At 36.3% G+C, this 22,857-nt stretch overlaps 1 protein-coding gene across 1 annotated transcript; it reads left to right on the plus strand.

The window, feature by feature from the left end:
* The first annotated feature begins 1,779 nt into the window (after window positions 1–1,779).
* NCF1 (neutrophil cytosolic factor 1) lies at window positions 1,780–21,108 on the plus strand. The gene is made up of 11 exons (XM_072415866.1): window positions 1,780–1,980; window positions 3,827–3,907; window positions 6,189–6,264; window positions 12,408–12,573; window positions 12,915–12,973; window positions 13,281–13,403; window positions 14,226–14,333; window positions 15,449–15,566; window positions 15,661–15,768; window positions 16,625–16,761; window positions 17,997–21,108. The coding sequence occupies exons 1-11, from the start codon at window positions 1,909–1,911 to the stop codon at window positions 18,116–18,118; spliced, it is 1,170 nt and encodes a 389-aa protein (XP_072271967.1). The 5' UTR covers window positions 1,780–1,908; the 3' UTR covers window positions 18,119–21,108.
* The last annotated feature ends 1,749 nt before the right edge of the window (window positions 21,109–22,857 follow it).

Raw genomic sequence — 22,857 nt, forward strand, 5'->3', positions numbered from 1 at the left:
TTTAATTGCAGTCTGTGATTTCATTGGGGAGTCAGCCCTTTCTTTTTACTAGTGACTATATTTATATTGGTTACCGAGAGAGAAAGTGAGGGAAAATCCAAAATGTTGAAGTGGTTTCTAGTACACAAGATAGGGGGAAATCTTCCAAAAGAGACATCTGTTTCACTGATAACTGTCTAAAAGGGAATTCCCCTCATTTTCAGACAGTGGCCTTTCCTGTTGCATCTCTGAGAAATAGGAGGGAAATGGACCCAATGGTGACAAGACTCTATCCAATCTATCTGGAGTATTATTGGAAATTTCAAATTCAGAAAGCAATCCTATAACATGCCATGGATTTGCAGATGTGGGTCTGGTTGTTGATCTAGTAAAGTAAATCAGACTGTTCACGTAACTGAAATAAATAAAACTGATTAGCCCTTTGCAAGAGATATTTAATTTAGCTTATTTAATATAGTAAAATTTAAAAGCAATTAAATGGAAATAAAACTAAGTGCACTGCTAATATTGTTTTAGAACCCAATTGTCTGCTGACTGATTAGTACAGACTACAGAAAATATAATCCCTGTGGTTAGTATATCGAGTGTAGCTATTTATCCTGTACACAATTAACTGCCTTGTGTGTCAGTGAGTTTCTGGCAACATCAGTGAGAGATGCTTCTAAGCTTATTCAGAATATATTAAAGGTACATTTGACTTGTAGTTGACCTCCTTCTAATCTACATTTGACCTTCTTCAAGCTGCTTTTTTACATTCCTGAAGACTTGTGGAGAAATAGTCAGTAGTATGCAGAAGTTACATTGTCCAGTAACATTTTTACAGGGACAAGGGAAATAATTTTTTATTGGTCTTATGAACTAAGGGTATAAGTTAATAGTAAAGTATATACATTTTCTCAACTTATTTGACCCTCCCACCAAGATTTAATTTAAACTTCCTTCATCTGTAGTCACGTTGCCATGATCAGTGAATTATGTGCTTTTAGATTTTTGGGCAATGAGCCGTAGGATTGTATTCACTGCTAATATGAATTTACTATCCATACTGCAGTGACTACATTCATGGTCCTATCAGGTTTTAATTACACCCAAGCAAATATTTTTAAGACTGTAATAAATTGCACAGCCTTGTGAGGACAGTGTGTGCTATAGGCAGGAGATTAGGCAACCAGTAGGTCATACATTAAGTGACCTCTTACTTCCATGGTCCATAGTTATCCTCATAAATCACATATCAGTGTTATATCTGAAGACATCATTCACTTAGGCTATGTATATACATAGGATTTGTGTCACTGCAAATGATTTTTCAAAATAGTTTCCAGTGACAGATGAACAAATGAGCAATGTACACATAGCGCTCATTCAAATCTATGGAGAGGGGAGGAGGGGGCAACGAGTGAGCGGCACGCATAGCGGTCGTTCCCAATAGCCATTCATTGATCCTCCATGCTGAATTGATGAATGACGCTGGGTGACCCCTGTACATGTCAGATTCTCACCCAATATAAGCAAGACAATTATCTTGCGTGTGTATGCAGCCTATCATTTTTGTTTAATCTGTGGATGAGCCTTTATGTTTGGAGAAATCAACAAATAAGCTACAGTATATTATTGCCCCTAAAATTAAACTAGCTTTTCGACAACTATGTAAGTTTAAATTGAGCAGCCTTTACCTAGGAAGAGGATGGACTATTTCTTACAATTTCACAATGCTGATACAGTTTGTCTCCAACCCATCAGAGCATTACATCAGCTCTGCACTGTTCACACCTACTTCTGTTGCAACTCTTTTCAGTTTGGTACACTGGTGTCCTGAGCTTTAGTCTGTTACATCTACAGCTGTGAAAGAACTTGGCACAATTTGGATTGCTTTACTTACATTTTATAAAATACTTGAGATTTACTATGACGGAACCCTTCATCAGGCACATTCAGCTTCTTGGCTTTGAGAAAAGATTCTTTCCCAGCCAGCATTATGTAAGTATTATGGAAAGCAGAACTTAATTTACATTTTGAATATAACAAAAAATGTCTAAATACATTGCTTTGCTAGCGTGTCATCTATGCATGCTATTCTTGTGGTAGTAGGATAAAGGGTCAAAGCATTATTTGACAACTAAGAGGTGTATTTATTAAGAAATGATTGCGACTTGTACTACAGATGAACTAATCACTGGCAATTAATGCATATGCACTGGTCAGATTGAACTGCAGTGGATGTCACCTCCACTGATTCACAAATATTATATTGTTTAAGATGTTGCACTTTCTTTGTGCTTTTCAATCCTACAGAAAAGCAAAGTGGAAGTGGAATCTTAAATAAAGCTTTAAAATGTCATGTTGGATATGTTCTCAAGTACAACTTTTTTTTTTACAACACAGGACAAATATTGGTTGAAAGAACATTTAGCAAAGAATCATTCAGTCTCAGAGTTATGATTGCCTAGAATTCTACACTGTGCAAATTAGACAGATATTGATGTATATATTCAGGAGAATCAAAAAGTGAGGGATCTTTATAGTTACTGGAATAATTCTTGGGAGTTATTAAAATCAGACTCTCCAGGCATGTATCTGATTTTGGTTTCACATGTATCTGGGACCCCAGGGCCGAGTCAACACGAAGGCAGGGGAAGCTGCATTCGGACCACTGAGCTCCAACACCCCAGATTATTTACCCAATGTAACATACATTGTAACAATTTTGTTATGATGCCTTTTATAATAGTGTGTTGAGTTTAGCTCTGCACATAGGTCTCAACAAACCTTCAATTATAAAAACAAAATAATACTTGTTGGTATATGACCACATATTAACCCTTAGCTAAACCTAAATAATTTTTAGCAAAGTGGTATTAAGCACTCCATCCCAAAAATTTGTATAACTGTAACTGTGGAACTTTCATTTGTGGTGCCTTCCTTTTGTTTGCAGGCTCTGTCTTTTGTTTAATTTCCCAATGAGATTTTTATTTCCTTTCATTGCCATTTTAAGGGTAATTTTGCCAACTACTATGACCACCTTTTGTGTGCTGCACATTCTCACTAGGGACTGTATCCTGGACTCCCAACCCTGCGCAGTGACATGTACAGATAAGCTCAGATCCCATGGACATCAAACCAGTTGATAAGGATGAGTGCACATGTACTTTGATCCTGACTATGGCTAGGCATGTAACTTGCATCAAGCCACTCCACTGCTCCTCAGTTGATTGACAGTAGCTCCCAAGTCATGCATGTACCTGGTTGAGATGGCCCTAGGGACGATGTAACATGTCGCCCCAAGGAAGGCAATCATTTGATCTTTCTGTGGGGTACTCAGTGCTGTTTCCCAACTGGAGGTTTGGGAAATGTCTTTGCTTTGGAAGGGCAAACGCTTTATAGGTCTGAACTCATAACCTGTCATACCCTTTATGGCTTCCTCAGGAAGAATGCGGTGTCACTGACTCAAGGCTTAAAGTATATGTAAGTTTTTCTGGGTGCCATCTTTTAGGCTCCCCCATGTCACTTTTATAACTTTCTTTAACTTGTTCAACAACTTTTTTCAATGGAATTTTGTTCACTTAAAAATAAGCCTAAGTGAATGCATTACCTGTTTATAGCAGGTTAAATCAGATCAAAATGAGATAAAATACACGTCCATGAAATCTGCATCTAAGCATTTAAATTTGATGTCACATTAATGCCACTGACACTGGCCCTAAATGAGTCTCTTAGTGCGTTGTGTTCATTAAATCCTTAAAATAATATACAATTAATACAATCATTTTATGTCAAAGTCTATAAAATGTTTATCATATTGTACAGTGTACTATTTTTTTTTTAGGTATACATGTTCATGGTAAAATGGCAGGATCTCACAGAAAAACTTGTGTACAGAAAATATACTGAAATTCATGAGTTTCATGTGAGTATGTGTTAATGTTCTGATATGTACCTTTGCTTGTTTTTCCTTTTCCACATACTGTACCCATCTATATAAAAACCATGTATGCGACCATTTCTGATAATTCTTTTCAACATGCTTGTAATTCTAGGTGATATGGCTACATTTTTACTCAATAAAGGTATATTGTATCACTGTGGAAATTATAAACTAGGAATCAAAATTAACTACAATGTTTGTACAGAGATAAACCGATAGAAGGAAGAAGAGCACAGACGTCAACTTCTGCATGGAATTTAAAACCCTTCCCACAGAAAGACACTCTTTGTTCATTCTTTGAATGATTCAATTTAAATGTTAAATCCTGAGATTTTTATTTATTTTATTTTAGATAAATCAGCAATTTTAAAAGTAATTTTGGTAGAGCTTGTAGAATAGTTGTGTGTTTTATGTGCAATAGGTAAATTAACCTTCCTTTCCTGGTCATATTATTTGGCTTCAGGCTTTGAATTTTGATTTAAACCTTGTTTGTGGAATGTAATACAAATATATTTTGACATATGTATGTGATAGATTTTTTGAGGGGGGCACTACATTTTCATTTGGTGGTATTGTTCTTTAAGAATTATTTATTTTCAATGTATTTTACTGGAAAATAAACAAGAGTATGGTATTTCAGTTTGACCATGGATACTTTTATTATCAGCAATATCAATCTCGGTTATAATACCACAAACTAAAACTTCTGGTATAAAGCACATTTAAGTTATCTGCAAAAAAAAATCAAGGCATGAAACATTGTTTGTAAAATCTGCAGTTTAAATAGAACACAAATTGGCTAAAGGAAAGATTGATAGGAATTAATTAAGGCAAATTTACAAGAGATTTATCAGTGGTATCTGCATATGACAATGGCAACTAATTACTAAAAAAAAAGGACTAAAGCTGCGTACACACTTCCAATTTTTGTCGTTGGAAAGGATCTTTCACAATCCTTTCCAACGACAAGGGAGTGCACGATGCATGAACGGTGCTGTACATACAGCACCGTTCATGCTCTATGGAGAGGGGAGGGGGAGAGCGACGGAGCGGCACCCTGCTGCGCGCTCTCCCCTTCCCTTTCATTAGGATCGGCTGTCGTCCATCGTCCGTGGATCCGGCAGGTCGGTCATCCGGACGATGGACGACACCGACTGTACACACGGCAGATTTTCGCCCGATAATTGGCCGATGCCGATTATCGGGCGATAAAAATCTGACGTGTGTACGTAGCTTTAGGCTGCGTTAGACTGAAAGATTCATGAACGAGTGCTGTACATACAGTGCTGTTATCCTCTTCAGTCAGTCGCTCGTCATTCATGGATCTGCCAGGACAGATAATCAGTTACTTTTAGCTAGTTGTTGTATTCACTTCAGATTCTTGTATTGGCAATCCAATCATATTAAACTATCAGTGATAAGATCTGAAGTTCTGAAGATCTGTGCACCATAACAGCTTACATGACCATGTAAAATGGAATGGGTATTGCATCAGATTTCAATGTGATTGGCTAAAATGTTGCAGCCTGCTTAATCCCTAGAGGTCAGTGAAGCAGTTTGCCTGGCAAAACAATCCACATAGGACAGAATAGGCATCCCAACAGAGTCATGAAGAGATAATAGTTGAATCTTACTTTTTGATTAACTATACAGCCATGCCAAGTCAAACTTTTGTTATGTATAGAGCTGCAAGTGTAAAAAGAGTTACAACCTCTATCAGGTTTACAATTCTGTTGGTGACCTTTTAAACGGTAAGCCACCTCTCCTAAAAAAAAAAAAAATACTAGCTACTTGATATTTCCTATTAACACTAGGAACAAGTCTCATTTTTACCAACGCCTTTCCTATGATCTCCTTTTCTGCTCTGTATGACTTCTGTCATCTAAATAGAAAGGGAAGGCAAACCCACAAATGAGCGCATAAAAGACTAATTATACCTGAAGAACGTTTTAATAACCCTTCTCTGCTTCTATAAACATATTTTATCACTATAATTTTTGGCAAAGGGAACATTTGTCCCTGATTCCTATTCTGTGTGACACACATCAAACATCAATTATGAAGTAATTGTAAACCTCCCCAAAGCTTAGACAAAAATTCAATGTATACCTTATAGAGTAGAAATACATACCCACTTTACCCATAAATAAAAAAGCCATATTATATTTATAATAATAAATATATTAATATTGTCTTGTTCTTATGGTGCTGGTTAGGTTTATTATGGCTGTATTTTTATTGCCTTTATTTTCTCTATTTCTAGAAAGCACTTAAAGAAAAATTTCCTATTGAGTCCGGAGAAATTAACAAAGAACACAGAACAATACCCCATTTGCCAGGTAATCATTGTATAAAAGTTCCTTTAAAAATATACAGTTCTTGAATTTTATTAGGGAACATATGACTTCTACACACAAGAGCCATCTTATACCACTCCTGAGTAGCAACTTTACCTAATTTAAGGTTGGATATACTATTTGGGGAAAGCTACTCTGCTCTTGGATTCTGTTTTAAAACAACAAAAAACTATTATATATTGCATCTTAAAGGAATATTAAATGTAATACTTTGGAAGATTTTTTTTCATTTATGGCAAAGTAACCTTTTCTTTTACTGGAAAATAAAGAGAACTTAAAAATATTATCAAATTAGATTTACAAAATTTACAAAATTACAATTTACAATTTAAAAAAAATTACAATTTACAAAATTTATTTTACATATATTATTTATATTATAAAAAATATATATATAAATATATATATAAATATATATAAAAAAGAAAAACTGCAATACAGTACTGCTCAGCATGATTTGCCACTAGTTCATTCAACACATGTTTGTTAAAGCATATCTAAACTCAGAAATTTCACTTTACATAAGATCAGCAAGTTTTTTTCCCCATCTTACGTCACCCAGTCTCGTGCCTGGATGGGGTGACGTAGGAAGAGGAACCAGGAAGAAGAGGCGAAGATGGCGCCGCTCAGTGTGACGGCTTGGGGACGGATGCCGGGACGACGCGGGACCCGATAAAGGTAGGTGTAATTTTTTTTAAGAACTTTTCAGTTTAGTTCCTCTTTAAAGCGTACCTAAACTCAGAATTTTTACTTTACATGAAATGGTAGAGAACCCTTTTATGTTAGGTAAAAACTTTGTTTTTTTGTTTTTTTTAACATGGCATCCCAGGAGGCTCTTGGACGCAGAAGGTGCCTTTTTGCTCAAAGAGAAAAATTTGCCGATCTCAGGCATGTGCAGTGAGATCAGCACATTTTTTTTCATCCTACGTCTCCCGATCTCACGCATGGGCTGGGTGACATAGGATGAAGACCCTGGAAGAGAAGACGAAGATGGCGGTGCCCAGAGCGCCTGCTCCAGGACGGATGCCGAGACGACGTGGGACCCAATGCCGGACACCCCTGTAGTGATCAGATTGCCCTGCAGGATTGAAGGTGTGTGTTTTTGTTTTTTGAGTTTTGAGTATGGTTTCTCTTTAAGAATGTTTTATATATTTTATACCTTTTAAGAAATAATGATAAAAAAATAGACTTTATTACCTCTTTATCTACCCCCTTTATAGCAAGGTAACATATTATTCAGTGCCTAACAGAGTATATAGAATAATTGAAGAACTGCAAAGCAGTTTTAGCTATTGCAAGACTTTAAAAATGTTGTCCAGAACATCAGTATTATAGATTCTGATTTTCGAAGGATTATATGCAACTGTTAGAAAATACTTTTAAAGTCATTATGCACATAAACAATTTTTCTGGGGACTATAATTTTGATGTTTTTATATACTGAAGCATAGAAAAGAGAACTGAAACAGGTCAGTTATACCACCTGTAGTTTCCTTTCCTTTCTTATTGAGTTATTGTGAAAGGTTAGGAGATAAGAGTTAGGAGATGTCAGTCTTATGAGTTTAAATGACAATTTACGTTAATTCACAGTAAAAGAAAAAAGAGAGACAACTGCTGATGTCAGTCCAACAGGAGTTTCACATTCTAGACCAGTGTTTCTCAGCCTTAGGTTTCCAGCAGAGGTTGCTAGGAGTTCCATTAGCAATGAGCAGTTTGTGACTCTCAGGTTAGTCACCAATAATCTTTTTGGCTATTTGTAGGTGGCATTTTTCCCACTGGCCAGCACAAAAATGTACTGTGAGTTGTGGATATAGTAATTATAGCATGGGTTCCCTGAAGATCTGAAAGGTAGTTCAAGTGGTTCCCTTATGTTAAAAAGGTGGAGAAACACTAATCTAGAATTATAGGTATGGTTTTTATACTCTGTAGTCCTAATATATTTTGATCAGCCAAAACTTTAAAATCGCCTGCCTAATATTATGTAAGTATCTTTTGTGCCAACAAAACTGATGAGACCTGTCAAGGCATGAACAAACCACAAGACTTCTGAAAATGTCCTGTGGTATCTGTTAGGCTGGGTCTACAAGGACTGTTTCCCCGGTGTTTAACCTGAGTGTTTGAAATACTTATGCATTCCAATGGGCTAATCTACAACAGGATAGATAACGCCTAAAAATTTAAACGTGGGGTTAACGCGTCCATTGATTTCAATAGGGGTGTTTTCCTGCGTTTATAAATGCTTAAAAACATATTCGGGATAAAACAGGGCATAGACGTTTTCTAGCTTTTTCCAACAGTTTAAAGGCAAGCTTTAGAATGCCTGAATTTCAAACATGGGCTTTTAAAGCCACAGGTTAAACGCTGGGGAAACAGTCCGTGTAGCCCCAGCTTTATTAGCTGCAGATCTTTTTGGTCAAACTGTTTATTTTTGTAGTTTAAAAGCAAAGAGGAGATTGACACTCCAATATATATTTTTAATCATCCATACCCACACCCACACAAAATCTACACAGACTGTTTCCCCTGAGCGTTTATAAGCAGATGTTTGAAACTCGAATTCATTTGATTAGGCTAGCCTACACCAGGATGTTTTTAGGGGGCACGCTTTTGAGATTTTTAAAGAAAGCTCTTGGTTGAATTGACATTTTTTAACTACTTGAAAATGCTCATAATTGTTTCAATTGAAATCAATCCAGAAATGACCCCAGTTTTTTGCTATCACATCCAGTTTCTACAATACAGTGTACCCTCCATTTTTGTCAAAAAACATAAAAATTTTACATACAATTAAAAAAATAATGAAATAATAGTTTGAATGTACTGTTTATTTCAATTTCTCTTGATCATACAAAGGAATTATTGTTACTCCATGACATTTTTTTTTACAGTAAAACATTTGAAATCTAATCGGGTAAGCGGTTAAGGTAAAAATTTACGTTTATAGTTTTTCCCGGAGTGTTCGGTGTTAGGATAATCCCGCCGGATCCTCCAACAATAGTCAGCCATCATATGTACATCCCATCTACCCTGATACCTTCCATGACCGTCAAATCTTGGTGGAATCATTCACCTTGCTCATCACTGACTGCACCAAGGTTTTCCAGGGAGTTAGAAAGATGGCTATGCAGAAACTGCACCTTGATGCTCATATTGCAACCAAGCATTTTGTAGCTCTCCAAGAGTTTCTGGACAATTTCTGGGTAATTATTAGCTTGTGTGTTTCCATGAAAGTCCTTGACAACCAAGCATTCTTTTTGACTTCTGACATTGTCCTGATGAATTGTTCATCTTTGATGAGCTGCCGAATCTGTGGACCATCAAACACACCGGCCTTTATTTTTTCAAATGACAGGCTAGGGAATGCCAAAATGAGGTACTTGAAACAATTACCTTCAGTTGGCAAAGCTTTAACAAACTGCTTCATCAGTAGGAATGGGCGAGCAAAATTTTTAATTTCGAGGCGAATTGGGCCTTTCTCGCTTACAGAACATGTAAGCGAGAACGGCCTTGTGATTCGCCACAAGGTCGTGTTCTTGCCAAACTCAGATGAACTCTCAATGGAGAAACTCCATTGAGAGTTTGCCCGCAGTCACAGCTGATTGGAAGCACTTGCGCGCCTCCAATCAGCTTTGACCGCGGTTCCCACCGGCACCATGCTGTACTTATCAATGATAAGTACAGCCCGGTGACTGTGGGAACTGAACTCAGATGAACTTTCAATAGAGAATGTCCATTGAGAGTTCGCCTGCAGTCACAGCTGATTGGAAGCACTCGCTTGCCTCCAATCAGTTGTGACTGCAAGTTCCCACGGTCACTGGGCTGTACTTATCAACCCAGGGAGTGTGGGAACCTGCACTTGGAAGGAATTTGCGAAATTTCGCTGACCCATCGGAAGATCGGGGAAAATTTTGCAAGAATGTCAGAGGCATTCTCGCTCATCCCTATTTATCAGACCCAGTTTCATGTGCAGTGGTTGGAATATAATATTCTTTCTATCAACAAGTGGCTCATGTAGAATGTTTGGATCACCTGGTTTTAGGGAAGATCTTGGAGGCCAATCCTTTCCACCCAATGCCTCTCACAAGCTGTGCTGACCCACATGAACAGATAACAGGGTTACTTGGTGTATCTACGTTGCTGACCAGGAAGGAAGCATACCATATTAAGGTCAACACAGATGACTCAATTGTGTTGGTGATATTGCAACAACTCAATTACTCTCTTTATATCTGCATATTCTTCACAAAGAGAAACTGAATGTCCTATTGGGACTGACCCAAATATATTGCCATTGTGAAGGAGGACACAATTTAGGCTCCTCTTTGAGATATCGATGAAACGTTGCCATTCAGTTGAGTTATAGATTGGAATTCCCAATTTCTCCATTAAACCAGGTATGTTATGGCAATACACAAAGCCACTGTCAGTTCTAAGGTACTGCAGAAATGCAATTTCTCTGGTTCAAAAGTACAATACCTTTGTTCCTTTTTCAAGTAGGTTTTTCTCACAGTCTTGATGCTAGGAGTTCTGAAGCCTTCTTCGATAGTCCCAAATCACATGCCAAATCAGTCAACTAATGCTGATCAAATCCCTTACGATCAGAGTCCTCTTCAATTTCAAACTCTTTATCATAGTTGTTACCTAGTTCATCACCATAATCATGTTCTTCAAGAGAGGGTAGTGTAATGAAAACTGGCACTGAGATTTCATCTCAATGAGCTACTGGGCGTACAGCCGATGGTAGACTAGGATACTCTATGTTACATTTATTTCTCTTGGTATATCCTGAAGTTTTCACTATACAAAAGTAACAGTCACTGAAATGATCTCCTGGCTCTCGCCAAACCATGGGTATACCAAAAAGCATCTTATCACGTGTTCCCTTTGTGCACATCCGTAAACCCTCAACACACTGCACACCTTATGAGGGCCCAAGACTTTATCTTGATCACAAAGTTTAACTGTGAAATATGCCAAATAGGCTTACTCTACAAATGTGCTGATGTTCGCCCTTTGACTGGGAATGGTGAAAAGGCCACAGATATAACAAAATCAATCAGGGTTGTTTAGGCACTTTAGACGGGAAACAGCACAGCCAGACATGATCTGAAAAAAGAGGAAATACGTGTGTGTAGAAAAATAAATTTTGCTTATTCACTACGTAGAGCAGCGCACAACCTCTGATCACACTGTCTTGCATGTAAATGAATAGCCTATACAAATCCACGCTACAGTAATCGCATTATTATTTCAGAATCAGAATCTGCACTTTCAGAATCAGCATACCTATTTTAGTGTAAATACGCCTAAAAATTGAAGTCAACAAAAAATTTGATTAAAATTGTTCCCCAAACAAATGGAAGAGTTTACACACATTTAGAGGCATTTTACATGTCTGCTTTAAACGCCTTTAAGGAAGGAACTCTTACAAACGTCAACAAAAGCAAGTGGGCTTTTATAGGCATTTCTAAGCTTGTTAAAAAAACTTTTAAACACTTGTATAAAGTCCCATAAATCAATTAAAAAATGGTATAGTAACAGTCCGTGTAGACAAAAAATAGAAAGAAAAAAAAATTGTAAATTGTATGAATCTAAAAGAAAAAAATGTCAACACTCTCAGTTTTTGAAATATCTGTTTACTGTGATTCCTTTCAGACTAACACAGAGTTCTGGAGGCACAATAGACTCCTTTTCCAATGCAGCAAACAAAATGCAAAAATATATATTAGGTGTTATATATTATATATATATATATATATATATATATATATATATATATGTATTGTGTGCTTATTGGGGAGATTTTCAATCAAATTTGATCCCAGTGACACATCAGGAAGTGAGGAAATATTCTCAATAGGGGGAAAGACAGCAAACACCTCTTATAGTGATTTTATGTTTTCCCATGTTTGGAAAGCAAAAGCAATGGCACAGCAGCAAGTAAAGAAACCTCAACTAAAATCTCCAGTACTAACTCTTTTTTCATCCTATCCAAAATGAAGATAAAAAAAACATTTTGGCTGAAGTTACAGCTTCTTTGTTTCATAATACATAAATCAGTTATACTTTAATAAATTAATTAAATTATTAAATAAAATAACATTTTCTAAATTTGTTTTTCCCAGCACCAAAGTGGTTTGATGGGCTGAGGACTACAGAAAACAGGCAGGTTACTCTGTCTGACTACTTCCTGTCTTTACTCAACCTCCCTCCTAAGATCTCCCGTTGTCTTCACGTTGTCAACTTCTTTAAAGTTAGACCTGATGACATAAACCCCACATCAAGCAATCTGTGAGTATGATTTTTGTGATACATTAAGCTTTTATGCTGTTACTATTGCAACTAGTTTGGGGCCCTTCTGGGCTGAGGGGGTCTGGGGCCATCTTGTAGCAGCACACTTTGCAGCTCCCATGCCCGCACCTGTATATGAGCCTTCTTTAGGTTATGTACTTTTAGGATATGCCCACAGCGACATTTATAGCAAAGTTACCAAACTATGACAGCATCAGATTTTGGCACAGCATTTTATTAGTTTCCCTGGTGGCTGCATGCTCAGAATACAAAACCTTTTTTATTTGTTTTTGGTGTTATATTTGTGACACATTTTTGTTGTTGTTCATTGTTTTAATCAGTGGTCGAAAGCCTGAAACTTTTTTACTGAAGCAAGAAGCCACAAAGAAAAATGTGTCAGGTAAGGAAAATCTGGGGGTGGATTTCGTTTTTGTTTTTTTTTAACTATTATGAAAACTCACCCTATGTCTTACACTGCACAGTAAGTGACTGCAAAGTTCTGTTCCACGTAAAAAAAGTATTTTTCCTGCAACCCTTTAATATACATAGTATACTGTTTGCTAGCAAGATAGGCAATGAAAATGCTTGCACTTAATACTGGGAAAGAAGGGTCAGAAAATGTGAATATTGACCACTCTGTTTTATTCCTATATATTATAAGCCCTGTATTATTCTTGTGTAAAAGTGTCACTGTTTTCTTTTGACAGACATAACAGGTCCCATTATTCTCCAGTCGTATCGTGCAATTGCAGACCATGAAAAGAGTTCTAAGAGTGAGCTGACTGTAAAAGAAGGTGATGTGGTTGACGTAGTAGAGAAGAATGAGAATGGTAATTTGTTTTTTAAAGTATTTGTATTTATTTTATTTTATTTTTATTTTAATATATTTATTTTCTGAACAGCAGAACAATTATAAAGCACTCCTACTGATTTACTCACTTACATACAATAATTACCATGCTGCAAGGAGTGTATGTTGCCAATTAAGAATTAAGCTTAGGTTATCGTGCATTGTAAAATTTAAAGAAAATCACATCAGATATACAAAGTGTTATGGATATTGTGTTTTCTAGTAGCAGAATTGTACTTGGCTGGTGCTAATTTCAATAAAATTAAAAAATATTACTTTACCAAGGATACAGAAAAAGATAACAATATAATATGTATAATTCATTATATTTATAATTTAATTAAATGCGTTGAAATAATACTGCCTAATATATATATATATATATATATATATATATATATGTGCCAGATCATTGAATACCCCTGCAAAGAGAACAAAGTCACCAGAACACCAAAATACAGGAATCTAGCTTAATTATAAAAGCATTGTTACAATGTTTCATGGCCATGCAGGGTCCCCTAGAGTGACACCAATATGTTGCCTTGAGGAAGGGAGCTTGCATGGGTCTGTAATTTGAAGGTTGGTGACTTTGTGTTTGTGGAGTTCTACAAGGTGCTTTCCATGTTTGTCATCTCAAGCATCTTTCCACTATTGCAAGGTCTGTTTGCTGCAAATAGTACATTCCTATCACATACATTTCGTGATTATCCCTGCACAATTTTTTTCTCTTTTTCTCCTGCCTAGGTAAACATTGTTGCATAAGCATGGGAAGGCCTTTGATATTTTATTCTTTTTTTCCCAGGATGGTGGTTCTGTCAGATGAAGAACAAAAGAGGCTGGGTCCCAGCTGCCTATCTTGAGCCTCTTGATAGTCCAGATGAATCTGAAGAGCAAGATCCTAACTATGCAGGTGATAAGGAAATATGTAGCCTAGCTGTCTGAATTTTAGGATCTGTTCTCCAAGTCTACATAAATTTTAGTTTTGGTTGTGAAAAGTAGTAAAATAGATTAAGAATAAAAATATTCTCAGAATAAGGTATCCTTGGAATTGTAATATTCTTAGAATCTGCAGCAAGCACATCTAATACATTATGTAGAAAACGAGAGAAGAGTTAGTATGGGCAGGTAAGTTACCTACAGTATTAAATCAGACTCCTTGTTCAATTAGTGTAGGTTAAAAAACCATACAATTTACTATAGTATTTTGTCTTCTCTTTACCTAGTGTAAAGTTTTACAGCATGACTTGCGTCCATGGGTAACCCATAAAGTGCAGCGGGTACTGAATAGGTGCGACGAATAAAGTGAAAATTACAACGGGGCTGGTTAGGAAAAAAGACCTGATTTTTACTTCTTTACGAGCAAAAAAGCTTGTGCTTGTACCCATAGCACAAATTTCTCTTTAGGGAATTTCCCCACCCCCCTGCTTTAATACTTACTTCTGCACCTGTTCTAGCAATGTTCACAATGCAGCCCTGTCCAGAGGCACACAGGCTTTCTTCTGAAAGCATCCTTGCCAGGTCATCTCCATCCTGTGCATGAGTGCTAGGGTCCAGTTTTTTTCTATGGGGAAATCCATACATTATAGGACCATTGGTGGCCATGAGTACTCATGAGCTTGAAGTGGATGCAATGAGCATGCTTCTTGAAGAAAAGCTGTGTGATAGCTGAAAAGGGGCAGAAGTAAATATCAGACCATTTGAGCTGCATTCTGTGGGGTGAGGCTGTGCCCTAAAACTGGGGTCAACACTAGCCTCTGAGGACCAGGAGCTTCACACATACAAGACAGAACTTTGTATAATCAGTAATTTTCTGACTGAACCATTCATTTACTGCTGTCTTTTGGAAAAGTACTAAAAATGTGTGGGGGTTTTATTTTTAGGGACTTAAAATACTTATACTTAAACACCACCATTAGAGTATTAGTATTACTTGGTTTTATGTTATTGTACAATGAAACGTTCTTTATATTTATCTTTAATATAAGATCTTTTTACAAAACTAATATTTTGTCATTATATTTACAGGGGAATTGCATATTGTTACAAGAGATTACTCAGGAGAATTAGAGGATGAGCTGGATTTAAAAGAGGGTGAGACAGTTGAAGTCATCCACAAACTTCTTGATGGTTGGTGGGTTGTCAGGTATGAACTGACAAGCAAACAAATTCTCTTTTAGGACAATATTTGTAAAGGGTTTAAGCCATGGTTGTTAAAACATATTTATTTTTTGTTTAAGGAGAGACAATGACACTGGTTACTTCCCTGCAATGTATTTGCGGACGTCAGAGCAAACTGTTCCTAGTGATGGAAACCAAACAAGGGCAAAGGGTTTGCCACCCCGAAGGTAAGAACAAGATAATTAGAATTCAGGCAGATTACTGTATAAGGCAGGGGTCTGCAACCTGCGGCTCCGGAGCCGCATGCAGCTCTTCAGCCTCCTTGTTGTGGCTCCCTTCGGCTGCCGCGGGGGGATCTCTGTTGGGGGATCCCCTTCCTCCCAAGACACTGCGGAGGAGGGGGATTCCCTATCGGGTGTTCTAATGAAAAAAATCTACCAGTGAAATAAATCTACCACGGGGCGTGTACAAATGGGTGTGTACAATGACATCCCCCTCCTTTGAACCCCAATTCCTCTGGAACAGGAGATGTACAAAAACAAAAATGTAGGTGCAAGTGGGGGACACCTGTGACTAACACCCCCTAAAATGTAATTGTTAGGCTATCATCAGAACATAAAGAACTCTGCCCATCAAAAAAATCTACCCTGTTACGTTAGAAGCCTCCAGCTTCTAATGTAACAGGATGATATGTTAGAAGCTGGAGGCTTCTAGGGGCATAGTTCAGTGTTTAATTTATTTCAAAGTAGGCCTACACATGCACACTTGAAAAATATTAAAACTTTTAAAAGTTTATAAACTGTGTTATGTTTTGCGGCTCCAGACTATTTTTCTTTAGTGGAAGAGGAGGCAAAATGGCTCTTTTGATAGTAAAGGTTGCTGACCCCTGGTATAAGGGGTTGTTAAAAAATATGATTTTGAAAAAATTGCAAAAGTCGATTTTAAAAACTTTTTAATTTATTAAATGTATTATTATTTAATGTCTGGACACGGATGTACACAAACTTGTCATATAATGAATAAAATATAGTATTCACCTTGTTATATAGTAAGAAACATAAACTATTTGTTCTTCAATCACAGAGGCACAATTTCAAATGCTAACAGTATCCACGCGCAAAAACGTAAACAGATCAGCCAGGAAACATACAGGAGAAACAGCAAAAAATATCTGAAAGTACGTCAGTCTACAATTGAGGCTATGGAAACTATGACTATTGGTAGGTACTGAAATTCAAAATGTTAATATGGTCTATAATGTCCGTATTTTAAAAACACCAATGTGGGATTTTTTTTCTTCACTACTGGTCTATTCCAGATAATGGCCCAAAATTAAAGATCCTGCTTTGAACCTCACCTGTACAAGACACCCCCACCCACCCAGAGGCTACACCCCCCTAAATGCAATGAACTTACAGGGTTCATTTATTTGCCAAATTTTTTAAAATGACTCCAGCCCTAATAATCCTCCCAGGTTCATGTAATATCTGTGTCTATCACATACCTATTTTTGTCTGCTGATGAGGGTCTGAGCCCTGAATGATTTGCTTCTGTATGATTTGGCCTGCATGATATGATGCATACAGTTGTGGAGCCATGGCCAAAGGAGGCAGACTAATTGCCTATTAGTGGGAAGCTATCAATATTCAAAAGGCAAAAACCTGTCAGCTTTTGTATTTTTTTATTGGGTTTTTTTTCTTTACTTTTGTCCTGTAGACTCCAGAGGCCAGTAGGGGCCCTCCTCATGACCACTTTTTGGCTGCTCATTGTTAAACAGAGAGTCACTAGTGGGTATCTTCTACTATTGGATTCCTCTTCCTGGCTCTGAATTAAAATATGTAATCTGTTAGAGCCACGGAAATAAAGACATCAGTAAAAGATTTAATCTGCTGGCTTCATTGAACTCATAGTAAAGTTGCAATCATGGATGTGCCAGTAAAGGTTCATGCTAATGGATATCTGGTGGATGGATGGATTGATCTAATGGATTAATGGTGGACTCTGATGTGAAGCTGGTGACAGAAGGGAAGTCTAGATGTGAAAGGGGGCTTAATTTAAAGCAGGGACTTTAGTGTGATGGAAGGGGCTCTGATGTGAATGGCACCTATAGATTAGTAGTTAGAGGACAATCAACAGGGGTGCAAAGTTGTCAAATTCCCCATCGGACCCATAGGTGTGTAGCTAGAACTTTGGATGTTGAATCTGCACTCATTTTTAATTCTGGTGACATGTGAATAGGATAACTTTAGGAAGTGAGTCAATCTAACAGGGACACACAGTTGGGGATCTGACAGCAGTTCTATTCCCTCAACACAAAATTAAAACAATAGGGTTTGCCTTTGTTATTTTAGGCTATTTATCTTTTTTCTATTTATCATTCTATAATATATGATTTATTGCACTATTTGTGCTAGTTGTACCAAACAATATATTTTTCTTTTTATCTTTCTTTAAGATGAAGAAAAAGAGGAAGAAAAAACAAAAGCCCAACCTGCTATTCCTCCACGGCCAAGCAAGGAGCTCATTTTGGATCGCTGTTCAGAGAACACAAAGAACAAGATCCAAACAGTCACCTAAGAGGACTTTTACAATAGTAGTAAGAGGACTTTTTTAGTAGTCCTTGAGATATCATGTTGTTGCACAGTCTAACGCCTGCATAGCTCCATACACTTTCTCTGCTGCCAGTGGAAACCAACTCCTGCATTTACAATAGACACATTTCCATTTAAATAAAAGCTATATCTTTTTAGTAATATGAAGATTTTTTGTCTCTGCATAGAGTCTAGACGAGTGGAAAATGTCTCCTTAATATAATAAACTATTAAGTTTAATATGATGTTAAAACAGAGTTCATTGAATCACTGAAAAACTATACCTTTACATTCCCCAAACCTCCTACTGTTCACATTTACCTTACAATTTCCTAAAATATTTAAAATATAGTGTATAGGTATGTGAAGCATCGCAAATGGATAAAGACACAGCAGATTTTATCTTGGAATAAAATTAATGTAATATTTAGGAGAGGATAGCCACAGATATTGTACAGTGCAGCTGTAAATGATAATGTTCATCAGCTGCTATCTGGATCTGCATTGCATACCCTTCCATATAATATAATAAATGTTTCATGGTCTGGGTGACTACAGAGTAGTAAATCTCCATTTTATTTTATTTTTTTCAATATAGTCAGGGCACTGGAGGATTAGCTGCAGGGGGAAACTTACATTTTACTACTTACACACTTTTTTTCCCATACTTTTTATTTTTCTTGCAAGTCTGTCCATACTCTGGTCAAGCAAACACAAGCAGGGAAGACAAGGCTGTAACCAAAACACCTACAAGCTGTAAGAACATTACTGTTCTAATAGACCACTAGGTGTCAAAGATGTACCACTGGCTGGGGATGGTCTAATATTTGATAACTAGCCTGTCCTGCTGCACAGAGAGGGAAAGCAGTGTTGGGGTGCACAATGCTTTTACCCTGGATGCACCATGTCTACTGCTATGCACAGATGATAACTGATCACCCCAAATTATGGTTTTCTCTAAAATAAACTCAGTTAATGAAAACAAAAAAATGTTTTGAAAAATACTGGTAGCTAACTATCAGTCAGTTGTTGTGAGCATATATTGAACATTTACCGGTAAAAGATTTACGGGACATACAGGTCTGGGAACACAGACAGGACACATGAGAAAATGTACCCAGCACTTCTGTGCTAACAACTGATGCATAATAAATCTAAACAGAGCCAAACCCAACTACTAACATCTTATAAAAGAATCATATAATTGCTTGCCAAGTCTGTTTCAGGAAAATAACTGAACGTGTGCCTTTGGATAATGGATTATAGAACAAGGCATGGGAAAAATTAAAGTATGGTATCATCTTTTTTATAGCATGTACTTTTGTGAATCCTGCACAAAATTTTTATTACATTTACCCAATGCACTGTGCTTGCATTGTGTTGCAGAAACTTTTTGCTACATGCTGATGCAAGATATGACCTGGCCAATGCATAGATTAATGCAGATTGCAATTTAAAAAATATAAATTTTGCACACAATTTGAATACATACCTTCCACAAACCTGCCTGCACAAACCTTCATTGTAAATAATACATGATATTTTGTCAGTATTTATCAATTGACCATTTACATACAAGTACGTACTGCTGATGAAATGTAAATTCAGCTCACATTAACTGTTAAAGGAAATGATACATTTTTTATTATAAATATGCCCTTTATTCTCCATTGCACCTCATTTTAAATTATGTGGAAAACCTTCATAACTGCAGAGACCAATAAGCATCAAAATCTTTATGTGCATAAAGTGAGAACAATGAAGGTGACACTATTGACATCTGTGGGCCAATATCTACTAGATGCAAATGCTATATGAACCTTACCAGGAAATATAGTACATAAGTTATGGAAACAAAAGAAATAAAAAGGAACAAGTGTCACAATATACTATACTTGCACAAGTGGTTTAGCTTGAAATAATAAACTTCCTTTTTTTACATTACCTAATGTTGAAAGTACATGCTAAAACCATGGTGACTAACTATGAAATTGTTTTGTTGTTGGTAGAATTAAAAAAAAAGCTAAAAGTAACCATAGACATGGTATTGTCTCTGGGCATTTTTGTCATATGTTGCTGAGCAAAATGAGTGATTGGGCATGTTATAAAATGTAATATTGTTACTGATCAATAAGCAAGTGGAGCTGGTATTTTTCTCTGTTCTCTGTGTCTACCCTGTCTATTCACATTGAGAGACCATAGCTTTGCAAGTTTATGGAACAATTCACATTGCTCTACATGCAGAAATGTGCCTACAAATACATAGGCTCAATAGATGTATCCGCTAGGTGAATTCCTTCACTTCATCACGATGCCATTATTAATGAAACCTAAGAAATACCATAAACCATACCACAAATAAAGCCTTCAACACACATATGACCTTGATATTAGAGACCTCCGGGATTTGGTGTTGTGTAGCTCAGAAAGGCACTATGACCGACATATGAGCATGCCTGCCAATTGGAGCATTCTGATACAATGTACTTAGAACCAATAATGCTTTTGTGGACATTTTAATCCCTAACACCCCAGCAGGGACTGGGACTCTCAAATGCTTTATTTTATAGAAATTGTTGCTCTGGTGCTCACCCTTCTTTTCTCAAATGATTTCAGGAACCACCAACAACAAATGCTTTTTGTGCCTAGACTCCCTATTCATTCATTCATTCATTCTTTCTTTATGGGTTTGGGCTCCAGGTTAAGTTTGTGGTTCCCCAAGGAACATTCGACTTTATTATATAGTTTAGTTGTTGATCACCTTACTGTTTGCATAATGCTCTCCTCCTTGCAAATGGACTTTGTTTATTGACTAATTGACTACATATGGACTATCCTGGAGCTGGTTGGATTAATGGTTTACGGTTGGTACCTTTTGTCTTTTTCCCCTTTTGTTTAGTTTCCTTCTCCTGTATATTATTATACTTGTATTTTTTTATTTAAAATGTTTAATAAACAAAAATGATTAAAAAAGAATGTATTCAAACATTGCCTGAACTTTTAAACCTTCATACTAATATGTGTTCATTTCATACAAGCCCAAAACTGCATAACATGCAAGTCACCCACATCTCAGCAAATATATATTCTTTCTTGTATGTACATTTTTTATTCTAAATTCTACCTTAAGGCTGACAAAGATAATTATGAAACTTAAAAATGTAACAAAGAGTTAAAAATGAAGATCATTTTAAAGATATTTGAAATTCTCTAAAGTTCTATCCCCTCTCAACGGATATTACCCCAGAGTTGTAGTGCATGTTCACATTAAAATTGAATTTCAATATGACACCTTATGGGCATACCATGTATTACATGCAAAAACTTTTTTGTACCAATGTGATTATTTTTATTATTAGTATTATTATTAATAATAATAATAATAAAACCAGTATTCATATAGTGCCAACATATTATGCAGCATTGTACATTAAATATGGGTTGCAAATAACAGACAGATACAGACACTGGAGAAGGAGAGGACCCTGCCCAGAAGAACTTACAATCTAACAATGTTTACTGGATTTGTCATGCAAACTGTATAAATATTTTAATTTTCTGTCTAGAACAAAGTGTTTTGTAAAGAATTGAAGGTATAGTGATCCAGAAGTGTAAAGTACTTTCAGTGTCCCCAGTTACCTCCAGGTGGGTCCATGAGAATGTACCTTTTTTTATTATTTGTGACTTGGGCACCCCAAATAACAGGTACACTGGTATGTATGGTAATACTGAGTAGATTTAGTAGAGGGTCTGGTCTCATCCTTTACTAAGGCTACATACATTTGCTATCATAGAAAAAGGAAATATTTGTGAGTTAAAAATTTCATGTGAACTTTCTAAAAACTATGCTACCAATTTTTAATTTGTAGTTTTGGGGAACGTGATGGGTTAGTTTTTTTTTTTTTTTGCTAGAGATTTGCAAAAGGAGAAAAAGCTGATCCAGTTTTTGAAAGCCTAACTTATTTTATTTTAATTGACCTGAAAAAAAAAACTTTCCAGGTTTATAAGCGGCTTTCATTAAGGCTGAAAACTGGACTGATGTTATATTTGAAGGTTCTAAAAACAGAGGATGAGAGAAACCAGGTTTAAGCTGCTGACTTGTAGAACTTCCTGTGTGAAGCAACTTCTAGATGTTTTTCAGGCATGACAGCAGCCAAACATCATGCTCATCACTCACTATTTCATATCACCAAATATTGCCAATAAAGACTTCCTCAATAAATACACACAAAGGGCAAAGTGCAAATCAGGGAAGTGACTGTAGTTGTATACTTCCTTTTATCTCATCATTCTCTTTTTAACCATTTATCATTTTTTATAAAGCACATATTTCCCAAATAATATAAATATTATAATATTGTTTTAAATTATTTATTTACGCTGAAACTGTAGGGTATAGCTGAGAAAATACAAATTACCAGGGTAATGGTAGGGAAGCTATATAGTATCAAATGTGTATGGGAAAGATTTCATAAAGCCCATTGTAACTAAAAAGGAAAACATTGCCCCAGTATCCATACTACTGAAAACTAAGGAACATGTAATGGAGATGAGTAAAAAGGAACTAAACCTAAAGAATAAATAGATGCAAGCAGGCAGGTTTTTTTTGCAGAAAGAACAGGCTTCTAAAAAAATAAATAAATAAATAAATATATATATATATATACATATATATATACACACATATATATATGCCTATTTGCATTTTTTTTCTATATTGTGCAG

The sequence above is a fragment of the Pyxicephalus adspersus genome, chromosome 1 (genome assembly GCF_032062135.1).
Source record: "Pyxicephalus adspersus chromosome 1, UCB_Pads_2.0, whole genome shotgun sequence".
In the NCBI taxonomy this organism is placed as follows: domain Eukaryota; kingdom Metazoa; phylum Chordata; class Amphibia; order Anura; family Pyxicephalidae; genus Pyxicephalus; species Pyxicephalus adspersus.